General features: G+C 45.5%; 1 protein-coding gene across 2 annotated transcripts in view; it reads right to left on the minus strand.

Moving 5' to 3' along the window:
- The window catches only part of RETREG1 (reticulophagy regulator 1), a 131,583-nt gene that overhangs the window by 30,689 nt on the left and 86,696 nt on the right, over nt 1-14,198 (minus strand). Inside the window, exon 1 of one of the 2 annotated variants that reach the window (XM_078444507.2) lies at nt 7,801-8,325. The exons of the other annotated variant lie outside the window; for it this stretch is intronic. Within the exon in view, the coding sequence (XP_078300633.1) occupies nt 7,801-7,835 (35 nt within the window). The 5' untranslated portion in view covers nt 7,836-8,325. Of the gene's footprint in view, nt 1-7,800; nt 8,326-14,198 lie in introns of those variants that run through there. 2 annotated transcript variants of the gene reach the window in all.

The following is a 14,198-nucleotide window of genomic DNA, read 5'->3' on the forward strand; positions in this document are numbered from 1 at the left end:
AGAACTGAATAGCTTTTTGTCTCCTGGTCCAAGTTAAGAACGAGGCAGATGGAACTCTTAATTTCCGGTTTCTTCATATATGTGTGTATCATTAATTTGTGTCTGGCAGAGGCCACCCTCTTGGTAACTACTGTGTCTCACCACCCCCCCCCCCACCCCCCCGCTCACGAAAGATTTGAGGTTATTGATAGAAGTACACAGAAAACAAGAGATGCCCTTGGACAATATGATGCACCTTCATCCAGGAGATGCGACCCCACACAGCCTGGAGTCAGAGACAAAGACGGCCTCTGGGCTCGCTTGGCTGGATGCCTTAGTGCACAGCCTATGTGGCCATGGGGCAGGAGGGGGTGGGCTACGAGACCTGATGGGAAAGAAAATCAGAAATCCCAGGGGGAGGGGACATGTGTTCCAGAGGGTTCCGATAACTTGTTAGAGATGAGCTGTAATTTTACCTCCAAATGGCTAAATCAGAGATGGAAATAAGATCGTTTGCAAGATCACAGGTGCTCACAAGCTTAAAAACAAACCACCTGGACAAAAGACACGTGCATGTCCTGAACCTGAACTTCCTCTTGTGGATACTCAGCTCAGTGAAAGATGTGTTGCGCAGACCTCCTCGCTTCCCCCAAAAGAGGTAAATACTCTCACTCGGCACATGCTCACTTGGGTTAAAGCAATCCTGGGAAGGGCCAAAACACTGCGAATCAAACACACAACCCTCACGGCCCTATTCCAAACAGAAAGAACACGCAGACCATCTAGACCTGACCAGCTAGGATTGCAGTGGGCAATTCTGCAACCATCCCGGGCCAAGCCACCACCTAGACAGAGCGGATGGCCTGCACATGTTGTGAATCCTTCATATAGGCCATGACGGGCGATCTGATATTCACAAGGATGGGACCACAGACAGCTAAAGTGTTTTCAGTAGAGAGTGACCTATTTCATACTGCTCAAGGCAGTGTTTAACTTATGTATTACTGCTATTAACTACTTTCTGAGGACTTACAAAGGAGCCATTCGCTAAACTAAATATTTAGTGTGGGTTACCATATTTGATCTATAAAACAAACCTATAAAGTAAGCATTATTATCCCCATTTTACTGATAAAGTAAGAGGTTAAGAAACTTGCCCAAGGTCACCAAGCTAGTAAATGGTGAGCCTGGGACCAGTAGCCAGGATTGAAAAAAGTTTTGCATAATTCCAAGACCATGCCTATAGTCACTCTACAGACTGGTTAAAATAGTTGAGTGCTTATGCCTAAAGATATGAGCTTCAGCTGATTGGAAAGCTATTCTATACAAGTAAGTATATTCATCAAGAAACAAGACCACTGGACTCCTCTGTTAGGAAGAAATGTCACTGGTTTGTGATTCTGTTAAGGGGCCAGATAAACAGCTTCACCATAGATATCTTCTCAAATGAGAAATGATACATATTTCATAAATATTAAGTAAACATTTTTTTCTTTTTACAAGTTTTAAAATAAAGCCCCCAAATTCTTTGACTTTCTTCCCAAGAAGTGAGGTCCACTTCCTCTCTCTTGAACTCTAGATTCCTTGGTTGTTTGACCAACAGGGCATGGTGGAAATGTTTCTGGGTCCAGTCCTCAGGAAACTGGCAGCTCGTATTTCACACACTTTGATCAAACAATCCCCAAATTAGAAAAAAATTAAGTGGTATACATCACTCACGTTTTCATGACAAAATAACGTTCAATATACTATTGAACGTTATAACAGGTATGGAAAAATCCAAAGATGAGAATATTTTGCAGGCATTAAAAAATGCTTCCCAAGTGTTTATATGCCACTGGGGAAATGCCGATGGGGGGGGGAAGAAAAACAGTATACAAAATTGCACATTATCTTATACGATTACCATAACTATGCCAAGAAAATCCGTCCAAAGTGCTACAAAATAAAACCTAACAGGATTTTTTAGAGTCATAAGACAACAGACGATCCTTTCATCTTCTTACTTACTTTTCCCCATGCTATTTTTATTTCCCCACAGGAAAAGTTATAACATTTGCACCCAACACACTTCCTTGGGACCCAGACGTACACAGTGAAGAGACACAGGAAGACAACTGAATGGCTCTTGCCACAGATCTGCTCATGAGGGGACAGAAGGCTGGGAGTAAGCAAAGCTGACACAATGGGCTCCTCCTCTGTCAGGAGAGCCCTGGGACATATCTCTCCATGCCCCAGCACGCAGCAGCTGGGCCAGCATCTGAAGCCAGGGACCTTGATCACATTTGGGGGATGGCAAAGAATGTCCCCCCGTGTTTGTAAAATAGAAATCAGCTTTCACAGGAGCTTGATTAGCAAAAGCTTTGGTGGTCAGGGCGGGGGGGCGGGGGGGGGGGGATGCTTCAAAGTTTGGAGAAGGGTGCTGCCCGTTAACGGGCGATCAAGAGATCTCACACATAACCAACCCACGTTGCAACAAGGACAGACTGCGTTGTTCCCCATGTTCTTAATCAGTTTCAAATATTAGCCCAGCTGGGTCAAAGCAGGATTTCACAAGTGGTAAACATTTTCTATGCCTGAGAGAGATTTTCCATGACTGTGTTGGAGGATGGAAGAGAACTGAATCACTAATTCCTTCAACAAACCTTTACTGAACGCCTCATATTCCCCGGGGAATATAAACGAGGGGGAAATAGCACGGTTAGAACTCAACACTAACTCTTACATCAGCCCCCAATCACTTTGTGTGCTGGTGTCGACCCGCTCCAGCTTGCGAGAACCAATTTTGGGCATCTTTTCCCAATTCCACTTTTGGTGACCTCAGGTGGGTGGCCTCACAAGGGATCAACAAATGCTTAAAGATCAGAGCTTCCCCTCCCCCATCCCTCCCCCCCAAGAGCCGGATGTTAAACATCAACCAGCACGGCATTCCCAGCAAGGCTCAATGAGGGGCTCTTTCATACTTGTCTCACTCACTTCCCGCTACTCTCTCCTTCGTCCGTGTGTGCCAACCATATTGCCCTTTCTGAACATCAAGCCCACCCAGTGCCTCACCACCATCTAAATATCTGTGTCTAACTTCACAGGCTCAGTCCGCTGCTTGCCTTCAAACAGCAACGCCTTCGCTTAACTGCTGTGCGAACCAGTCCAGCACAAGGCAGCATGATCTGGGAGCAATCGAAATTGCTATTACACAGTTACGGTTTTAGAGGCTCAGTGGCCTTCTTCAATCAAATTTTTAAGGCTTTATTATGTCATATGATGAGGCAAATAACAATGCTTCAGAGAGTCCCCTGTGAGCAGCCAGTATTTTGTTTCCTAATCACTAAAAATGCACATTGTCCTTTTGATGACATTCCACTTACTGGGTAAGGATTAGGTCTGGGTAAAACATAAGCAGATACTTCTGGACAATCTAAAGACAACTGCTGCCTGGGATCTTCAAGGGGCCGTCCTATCAGTGAGCTTTCCTTGTCCCATGGTTAGCAAGATACTAGTCACCCTTCTTTACCATGGATTTACGAGCTACTTGTGCAAGTAAAATGACGCTGGAGCCTGTCACACACTCAGAGCCCACCCCACTGGGTCAGACTCTGTCTGAAGTTGCTCTCTTCTGGGGCGCCTGGGTGGCTCAGTCGGTTACGCGTCTAAGTTTGGCTTAGGTCATGATTTCACGGTTCGGAGTCTGAACCCCGCCATCAGGCTCTCTCTCCTGTCCGTGTAAGCCCGCTTCGGATCGTTGTCCCCCTCACCCCCTCTCTGCCCCTGCCCCGCTCATGTGCGCACACTCTCTTTCTCAAAAATAAACATACATACATAAATAAAGTTGCCCTCTTTCTGTGGAAGGTAGAGCCCCTAAGTCCCAGCACCTGGGACAGGGCTCTAGCATCACGCAGGGGACCTGAGGGTGACCACAAACTACCTTCATAAAAAGTGCTGTCTTTAACCTCCAATAGATCAACCTGTATCCTTGGGTTTTCTTGATGTCTGATTTGTACTGATTTCTGAAATACCGATCTGGCTAATTCCCAACTTATGAAGCTGTGATGTTCCAAACGTTAGCATTTTTTACATGTCAGAATCCATGCTTCATGAGAAGTTATACATGGCTCTGAGGTTCTCAGGCCAACTCACAAAAGCGTTATTACCTGATAACGTCGCTGAAGAACACAGGTGGCCCCGTATCCCAATCCCCTTGTTCCAAACCCCTTAATGAATCCTCACCTCTCTAAATAACATCCAGCCTCCTGCCTGACCCAACCTCAGCCTCTTTCCTATGCACTGGCCCCCATCCCTGCACCCCCCTGTTCCTAGCAGGCATCACTGTGCTCCCCTCTCGGGGTCAGTGCTTGTGCTGGGTCTGCCTCCCGGACTGCGCTCTCCCCACACCCCACGTGACAGGCTCCTTCAAATCTCAGCTCAAGGACACCCCCTTGGAGAGGCTTTCGTAAGTGCTCTTTTCCTATCACACACACCAAGCATTCCCCCACATTACTGCTGAGACAATTTTTAGCCCTTAGTATCTAAAATACTCTTTCCTGGGGTGCCTGGGGGGCTCAGTCGGTTAAGGGTCTGACTCTCGATTTCGGCTCAGGTCATGATCTCATGGTTTCATGGGTTCGAGCCCTGCGTCGGGCTCCGCCTCACAGAGCCTGCTTGGGATTCTCTGTCTCCCTCTTTCGCTGCCCCTCCTCCCCTGCTCATGCTCTGTCTCTCTCAAAATAAATAAATTTAAATATATATATATATATATACATATATATATTCTTTCCTTATTTGTTTTAACTTGTTTAGTGTCTGTCTCCCCCATTCAGACAGTATGTCCTGTGAAAGCGGGGGCCTAACTCATCACCCTGTCACCTGGCACAGGAAGTGGCCTCGATGCAGCACTTAGACACATACAGAGTGACCCACGGATCTCCTGTGGGAAGTGCTCCTATGATAAGGCACGTTTAGTGCTCAGTCTCGGTAGCCTAGGGTCCATCCCCCTTCCTGGCAGCTGGAATAGGACATGTGTCACCTACCTAAGCCTCCCCTCTCCCCATTGCTAAAGACACCTGAGGGGCTACGCTGCTGCCTCCACGATGGAGACCAAAATGAGGTGGGGCAGGAAACCGTGGAGGGCCGGGCCTCTGGCCAGACTGTAATTTTCCTCACATTTCTTGATCCTGTTTCCCTGGTTACCGCCCCCACGTTTTTTCCTTCTCCTCTGGCACCGAGTGCTTCCTGCCTGGGTGTCTGCCTTCCTTACCCTGCTTCGGGATGGCACCTTTCACACCCTCTCCTCTCATCTCCTGACCTTGACACTGGCATGGAGGGTCTGTGGAAGCTCTCACCACGAGCGTCTATTTTTGGGAACAAGATAAACAGCAAGGAGGAGGAGGGTCTCTCCTCTGCCCCTTCCCCTCCCAGGCACGTGTGCTCACGTTCGTCCATTTGGTGAAACAAGATGGTACCCTGGAGCCCGTGGACCCTCCGTGCAGATGGCGGTCGGGCCCGGTGTGCCTGGAGCTCCGCAGCGTTTGGTTTCCACCGATTTCCAAGACTAAATGCAGATTTAGCTCACTGCCTGTTACAAACACTGCCTGTTACAATTCGGGTCGCCAAATTGCAAAATGGGACGAAAGTAACACGAAAAGAGCCTGACTGTGAAATTCAACCAGAACCGGCTGAACGTGAACGCTGAGAACACGTTTTGTCAGCAGCCACAAGCTGTAACAGTTATTTCTCTTTCAGACGTGGCACCAGAGGGAGTTAGCCAACGGCATCCAATCTCAAATACAGCGAGAGCAAAATTCCCCCTCAAGTGTAGTATTTTATTTCTGGCCTAGCTCTAAAATTTCCCCTGGCCTGGGTGCCCTTTCTCACTTTCTGCACAGATAGAGGGAAACAAGAATGTATGAGGCAAAACAAAGTATTTTGTATAGAAAACCATTAACTGTTAAGAGCTGACATTTATCTTATCAAAATAAAAAAATTGGGTGGGGGTCCGGCACTTCAAAGGAGTGAGAAGGAGTTTCCCATTTTCAGAAAATATATTATTAGTCCTTGGTAATAGTTCTAAGAACCATTAATAGATACTTGTATGTTGTATATACTTAAGAGTCGTCTTCTCGCCTGTTTATCCTTTGTAAAAAGCAAAAGATCTTATGTTTGTTTACGTCTAAAACAGTTCATTCCAAATATGTATAATTACAATAATTATTTACTACTTAATTTAATTGTCATAATGTTACATTTCATTAAAGGCACCTTTCCTACATTTCTGCCAAATCTCTCCCTTTAGTTTCTGAGATGATCAGGCTGCCTAAATTTTTGCTGCAGGTGTTAAAATGCTTTATAAATACATTTCATCCAACAAATATTAAAAACGCCTCTCCTGTGCAAAATTCTATGCAGGGAGCTGGGAGGAATGCCATGATGCAAAGAGAAAAAGACAACGTTCTGATTTCACAAGTGTTGAAATGACATGGCGGGGGACACAGTATCAATAGATCAACCCATCATCTCAAACCGAAATTGGCATTCACACTTCTCTGAAAATGTTTTCTTAACTAGTCAGTCCATGGGCTGAATCTAGGCACTTTCATAAATGTCAGCTTTAGGTACTCGATTTAACGTCTCATTTTATGTGGAAAGTTGTTTCACTATTAAATTAAATGTCAACTGAATGTCCCCTTTAATGTACTGGAAAAGAATGTGGAAGAAAATAAAGACTAGAAAACTAAACAGAAGCTTTTAAGGACAGGACTACACACACACACACACACACACACACACACACACACACACCTTATAGCCATGGCTGAAAAGGGATGGGTATTTTGTTTTCTTTTGGGGGGGGGGGGAGTATAGATGACACACAATGTCACATTAGTTTCAGGTGTACAACACAGTGATAGGACAAGTGTGCACATTATGCTGCACCCCCCACAAGTGTAGCCACCACCTGTCTCCACACAACACTGTTACAACACCACTGACTATTCCCTATGCTGTGCCTTTAAGGGATGCTTATCTTTAGTAGGAGGACAAAAACATATTTTGGCATTCCTGTTCCTAAAGAGTTAGCAGTTTCCACTTTTTCTGACAATAAGAAGACTGTCATTTAACTCCTTTCTGTTTTTAACAGCTTTCTTTCTCCTTCCTATCTGAATCTCAATGACCCTACTTAGCATTCCAGTGAAACCGATCCATACAAAGTTTATGAACACAGCCACGGGGCTAGAAATGGAGACTTTCACTGTGGGCACACGTCAGGCCCATAGTAGCAGGAATAACTGCCTGCTTCTCTTCCTGGCTCTCCCCCTTCTTAGAGTTCAATGTTAATAAAAACACTGATACAATTAATGTACTGCATGGGGGGGGGGGGCGGGGGGACTGATCACATTTCCAAAGATAAGAACTATAGCAAAAAAGGAAGTATCACCATGTCATAATTGGTATATTGGTCTAATTTTTAACCTTTAGAAGTGTTCAAACAGTTTACAAAATGTTCACTAGCTTAGATTTCCAACAACCATGATCTAAAGTTAAAGATCATCAAAAAATTCAAGTGGATTCTACATGGTGTAGGGGGAAACATTTTGTAAATTTTCAGGTCATGCCTTCCTCATTTAAGAAAAACACTACACCGATGTTTCTAGTGTATGTTCAGTTAATTTTAGGTCTCTCTCTTCAGTTTCCTGGAATTGAGGGGTGGCACTCCTCATCTTTTTTTTGTTTGTTTTAAACTACTTTGAAATGAATGATAATGCCTTTTAAAAAGATAACTAGCAAATAAAAAAGACTCAAGAAAAAGTAAATATATATCGCAATTACCTTTGGCCTGGTCCAAAGTCGTCACCTTCAGGCATTTCTGCCCTGTATAAAAATAATGGCCGAGTGGACACGTCTGTAGCCTTGTGTGCTACAATGGCTTCTTCTCCACTCAACAGCAAGTGTCCCGGGGGAAGATCCCCAGCCTTCAAGTTCTTTCCCTTTTGAAAAAAAAAGGGCTCCTCCCTTCTTCAGAAAGTAGGTGTTTACAAACGTCCAAAGCACCTGCCTGCCTTGAATGAAGCTAGGAGCCGGGTTATTATGACTGTCCCCTTCTAAAAATAAATAGGTCACCTCTTACTCCCAGTACCGTGACAGGCAGCTGGGAGCAAGCATTTTCTCTCCAGTGGTGTGAGAAGGTGTCACCGCCCAGCTATTAACCTTTATTGGGATGACTTCACCTAGACCTGCCCACCCTTTTTCTTTCCTATTTCTTGTTTTCTTTTCCTGGCATGACGAGGCACCCACTGAAGGGTGGCATGGCCATGGGGAGCCTAAAACTTCAGCCTGGGCCATCATATCTCCGACTCAGAGGAGGAGGCTGGGGGCAGACAGTGACATGGGCTGGACGTGCCAGAGGTGAGAGCCTTGTTTGTTCTGAGAATGCTCAGCCACTCAGCAAGAGGTCGTTTACTCCAAAGGGGAAAAAAAAGAGAGAGAGAGAGAAACACACACCAAGAACAATTGTGTTTTGAGGGACACTGTTTTGCAAGAAAATCTTCCTTTGGGTCATCTCGATTTCTCAACCCAGAATGGGTATGGACACAAATGAGCCCGTGTGTTCTTTTGGGCAACAGGGCTCCTCCCACAGATTCCCCTCTGTCATCAGAGAGCAAGCAGCCTGACATTGGCACACGGCTGGGCCGCGTGCCCAAGATATTTTTATAGCTTGGCTCATCATAACATACGTGTAATCAATCACCAAGTACCCTCATTTGCTGCAGCTTCTATGAGCAGGACAAAAATCACTTCAATTTTTCCTGCTTCTAAAGAGGCTAGAAGGTTGCACCTAGGTGGTCAAAAGGTACAAACTTCCAGTTATAAAATAAGTCCTGGGGGGTGTAATGTACAGCATGGTGATGACAGAGTATAACACTGTATCGTGTATTTGAAAGGTGCTGAGAAAATGGACCTTAAAAGTGCTCATCACAAGAAAAAAAAAATGTAACTGTGTGTGTGGATGTTAACTCGACATCATGTTGATCACTTCTCAGTACATATGAATATCAAATCACTATGTTGTGCACCTGAAATGCACATGTTATATGCCAATTATATCTCAATTTAAAAAAGAAAGTATAGCTCCTTCTTCATTTAAAAAAAAAAGGCTAAGAAAAATATTACCGAGATTCTTTTAGGAATATACCCTAAAAGCTTTGCATAAAAAGTTGAGATCATTTTTTTTTTCCTGATTAGGAACATTAGGTAAAGTAGTAAGCAGGATCTAATTATGAAGAGACAATATACTTTTCGGGTGCCTGGGTGGCTTGGTTGGTTAAGCGTCTGACACTTGATTTCAGCTTAAGTCACGATCTCATGATTTTTGAGATCGAGCCCCATGTCAGGCTCTGCACTGAACATGGAGGCTGCTTAAGATTCTCTCTCCTCCCTCTCTCTCTCTCTCTCTCTCTCTCTCTCTCTCTCTCTCGTGTGCTCTCTCTCCCCCTCCTTCTCTCCCCCCCCCCCAACGTGCTCTCTCTCTCTCTCTCTCTCAAAACAAATACAAACAGGGATGCCTGGGTGGCTCAGTCGGTTAAGCGTCTGACTTCGCCTTAGGTCATGGTCTCACAGTTAGTGGGTTCGAGCCCCATGTCGGGCTCTGTGCTGACAGCTCGGAGCCTGGAGCCTGCTTCGGATTCTATGTCTCCCTCTCTCTCTACCCCTCCCCTACTTGTTCTCTCTCTCTCTCTTTCAAAAAATAAATGTTAAAAAATAAAAGAAAGAAAACGCTTTACTTTTAAAAACGTGTGTGTTCCACGGGGCACCTGAGTGGCTCAGTGGTTAAGTGTCCACCTTCGGCTCAGGTCATGATCTCAGGTTCGTGAGTTCAAGCCCCGTGTCGGGCTCTGTGCGGGCAGCCTGGAGCCTGCTTCAGATTCTGTGTCTGCCTCTCTTTCTGCTCTACCCCACTCATGCTGTCTCTCTCTCTCAAAAAATAAACATTAAAAAAAAATTTTAGATGTGTATGTCCCATTGTTACTACATAGCAATTTATCTACATTTAATGTATATTTAACATTTACGTGTGTCGAAGTGATTTCTAGAGCATTAAAGAACTGAAGGGTTGAAGCAGATAACATATTAATCTGCTTTCTTTGGGATAGTGTCAGCTGTTTTGTGACACACGCATGTCACAAATTCTGACAATTTCTTTAATACCTCACACAAGATTGAAAGCTCCAGACTTCAAAGTCTGAGGTTAAGTCAGTGCAGATACTCAAACACATAACTCAAACACTTTTGACCTTGAAAGAAAACAGTCATAGCAGAGTTCTGAAAATCAGGTTTTGCAAATGCCTCTCAGACCCAAAGCAGGGTGCTGTATTGTTAGAAAAGTTGCAACACTGCAAACATTATCAGTGAGAATATTTCAGCACTGTTTCTAAAGTTTGTTTATTTATTTTGAGAGAGAGCACACGCAGCGTGGATGTATGTACATGAGCGGGGAGGGGGTAAGGGGCAGAGAAACAGGGAGAGAGAGAATCCCAAGCTGGCTCCGTACTGTCAGCATGGAGCCCAACATGGGCCTCAACCTCGCCGTCTTCAAGATCATGACCTGAGCCAAAACCAGTGTCAGAGGCTGAACCAACTGAGCCACCCAGGTTCCCACTCAGCACTTGACACTTATCAACGCCAAAAAGCTAATTCTACGATCTAACTCTCAATTTTAACAATTCTATCCCATTAGTTTTAACTCTTGTTCCCCTAAACTCCCAGTTTACTATTTTTTGAATATCTGAGTGCATGGGCACCTGGGTTGCTCAGTCAGTTGAGCATATGACTTCAGCTCACGTCGTGATCTCACAGTTTGTAAGTTCGAGCCCCGCATCTCAAGCCCTGCATCGGGCTCGCTGCAGCCAACACAGAGCCTGCTTCAGATCCTCTGTCTCCCTCTTTCTCTGCTCCTCCCGTTTGCTCATGTGGGCTCTCGCTCGCTCTCTCTCTCTCTCTCTCAAAAATAAAATAGGGGTGCCTGGATGGCTCAGTCGGTTAAGCGTCCGACTTCGGCTCAGGTCACGATCTCGCGGTCCGTGAGTTCGAGCCCCGCATCGGGCTCTGGGCTGATGGCTCAGAGCCTGGAGCCTGCTTCTGATTCTGCGTCTCCCTCTCTCTCTGCCCCTCCCCCATTCATGCTCTGTCTCTATCTCAAAAATAAACATTAAAAAAAATTTTTTTAAATAAAAAAAAATAAAATAAATAAACATTTGAACTTTTGAGTATAGCTGTCATCAAAGTTAGTTGGTTAGTTACTACAGAACTAAATGTATTCCTGAAATGTGCTTCTCAGTTCAAAGGACAACTGATTAGTGTCCCAACAGATGACTTACTACTAATATGAAATATTTATTAAAATACTTCCTTTAAGTACTCCTTCATGCATTTTTAAATTACTTGCTCCAACAATGGATCCTCCTTTAGGTATTAATGTGTGAGCTTCTGAAATTCACAAGGATGGGGGGGGGGGAGCAGGGACAACACGGTAACAGAAACCAGAGTGTAGCTACATCGCTGACACAGCGGGTGGCTTCCTAAGGTCGGTGACACCTCCAGCCCTGTGGGGGGCTGGGGTTGCAAGGGTCTCCTCGGCACTGCTGACCTGCAATTCACTGGGCATCCTGGACGAAAGGACTCCCAGCATACAGACGTGGGAGAAACCCTGAGGGCCCCAGAAGCCATCCAACATTTTGGGTGCTGAAGAAAAGGGGCCCGGCAAAGTCAGGTGACCCACCGTCGACCAATCAGGAGAGACCCGAGTGCAGAGTATTCTTTTCACTTCTCCAGCTGAACAGACAGCAGAAGCCACGCATTCTGGCGAAAGCTCGTGTGCCACACACTTCCACAGTTCAAGTTGTCTTGCATCCATACTCTCCCCAAATCTGTCTACATTCGGTTTCAGTAGTATATGTTAAACAAGCATTTTTATTTCCTTTGCAGTTCAGTCGTATAGGATGACCTAAGGAAATCGCTGCCATATCAAAGCTAATCGTCCACTTTTCTTGATGTTGCTTTTTCTCTTCACATAATCATTGGTCTGACTTTTTTTCTTCCCACTCTTCTACAGCAGCATTCACTAAGGCTCTGGAACTTTCTATCAGAGACAATAGGAGGGATCCTCCCTCTCTTGGAGGTTACAGGGCAATATTATCACGAATGGCCAAGTGCTGGGTACTGGTGCAGGAGGGGGGAGTTACTGGTGCACAGAAAATTACTAAGATAGGGAGGGTGATTCTTTGCCAAGCCGACCTGATGGCATTCTTGCTGAAGGGAGGCCAAGGTGGTCAGATATTACCCAGGGAGTTGGGAGATGAGGAATTTGGTCAGAGACTGAGGATGATCAGATGTCAAGGGTGAGGGGTTCCCGCTAAACGGACCTGACAGGACTCCTGCTAAAACTGGGTTCTTGAGGGGGTGCCTACCTAGCTCAGTTGGAGGAGGAAGCAACGCTTGATCTTGGGGTCGTGAGTTTTAGCCCCTTGTTGGGTGTAGAGATTACTTAAATAAATAAAAACTTAAAAACAAGCAAGCAAACTGGGTTCTTGAGAACATACCCAAGGATATAGCCTAGATGCAAAAGAGCTCAGAGGAGGCTGACCAAAGAGTCTTTGTCACCTCCTAAGAACAGGCACATTCTTATTTCTTCTATCACCGTTCAGTGCTACAGAACCGTATGGACCCTAGAGATGCACCGTCCAATATGGCAGCCACCCAGCACAGGAACTGTGGCTAGTGCAGGCTTTCAAGACACAGAAAAAAAAAGAATGTAAAATATCTCATTATTAATTTTCATATTGACTACATGTCGTGATGATACTTGGGGTGTATCAATCAAGTAAAATATATTATTAAAATTACTTTCACTTGTTTTTTATTTTTTGCTGCAGCTACTAGAAATTTTAAATGTTATACATCACGTGTGTTGCATTTCTAGTGCTCTATACAGCTTTAGAACTTTAATTCTCTATTTCTCTTGCCAAAATGGGTTTAAGTTAGAAATAAAACAAAAGTTACCGTGAGAGCAGACTGGCTAACACAATCTTACCAACTGCTTCAGGAACATTTCCAGAATCGCTTTTCATCAAAAGGGATAAGGGTAGAGATTTACAGAAGATCTATCAATAGGACAGTACTAAGAAGAGTCCATGGAGCATTTACTCCATCTGCCAGAATCTTCTCCATCCCTCCTTCCCCCCAGCCTCTGAAGACAAGGATAAGATCCCACAGGTAACTTCTTCAAGGCCAGGGTGCATCCCAAGGTCTTGATTCCCTCCCTTCTACTCTTCTCCAATTTGTGCCAAAATTATCCCATCTCCTTCTTGCCTTCAGGACCTTTCCAAATTCTACTGGCTCTTTCTCTCAGCCACAGATCTATCCAGGCCTCTTCCAGAAACCTTATCACTGAGCACACATCTCCCAGTTACTAACCTTTGTCTTCTGTTCTTCAAGCCAAAGGTCCTAACCAATGGCCCGTGATCAAGTCACTCCTCACCAATTACAACCTACCTCCTGCCCCCACCATGACTCCGGTACTGCTCTTCAAATGCAGCTGATACTGTTCATCCCATCTGACTTGACCTCCTGGGGGCCCTTCACTGCAGCCCGCTTCCCTCTGTCCTGGCACTGTCCCCATGCTTGGCTCAAAGACTCCACTTCCTGTGCTCAGCTCCAGCTTGTCTCAACATTCCTTCTTGGTCTCTCTAGGTGCCCTTCTTCTAACTGGCTCTTCAGCGCTGGTGATCACGAGGACAGGGCTTCCCCACCCTCGGCCACTCTAGCTCCGCAGGCCAGGGATGTGCCATGAACCTGCTCCCAGATGCTGCTGATGCTGCTGACGGGGGACCCACACTTGGAGAGCGTAGTCCCAGCGTTCTAACACCGGCCAAGTCCCCTCTCATGCTATATGATCTCCTTTAGGAAATCTCTCTCTTCCCAGCCTTTAGCCCCCCCCCCACTTGTAGGCCCAAATCTATATTCCCCATCAAACATGCCCCAGAATTCCAAGCCCATATGTCCTACCGCCCACCAGCCGTGGTCTGACTGGCTCATGGAAACTGTTCCTATCTCTTCCCTCTCGCGTCCAGTGGTATAAAATAGGTAGTTGGGGCCAGTGGTGGTGGGAGCCTCGGCACCATGGAAATTGGCAAATGCTACAAATCGGCTGCCTGATCCCCACCCGTTGTGAG

Source organism: Panthera onca, chromosome A1 (genome assembly GCF_046562875.1).
Source record: "Panthera onca isolate mPanOnc1 chromosome A1, mPanOnc1 haplotype 2, whole genome shotgun sequence".
Taxonomy (NCBI): domain Eukaryota; kingdom Metazoa; phylum Chordata; class Mammalia; order Carnivora; family Felidae; genus Panthera; species Panthera onca.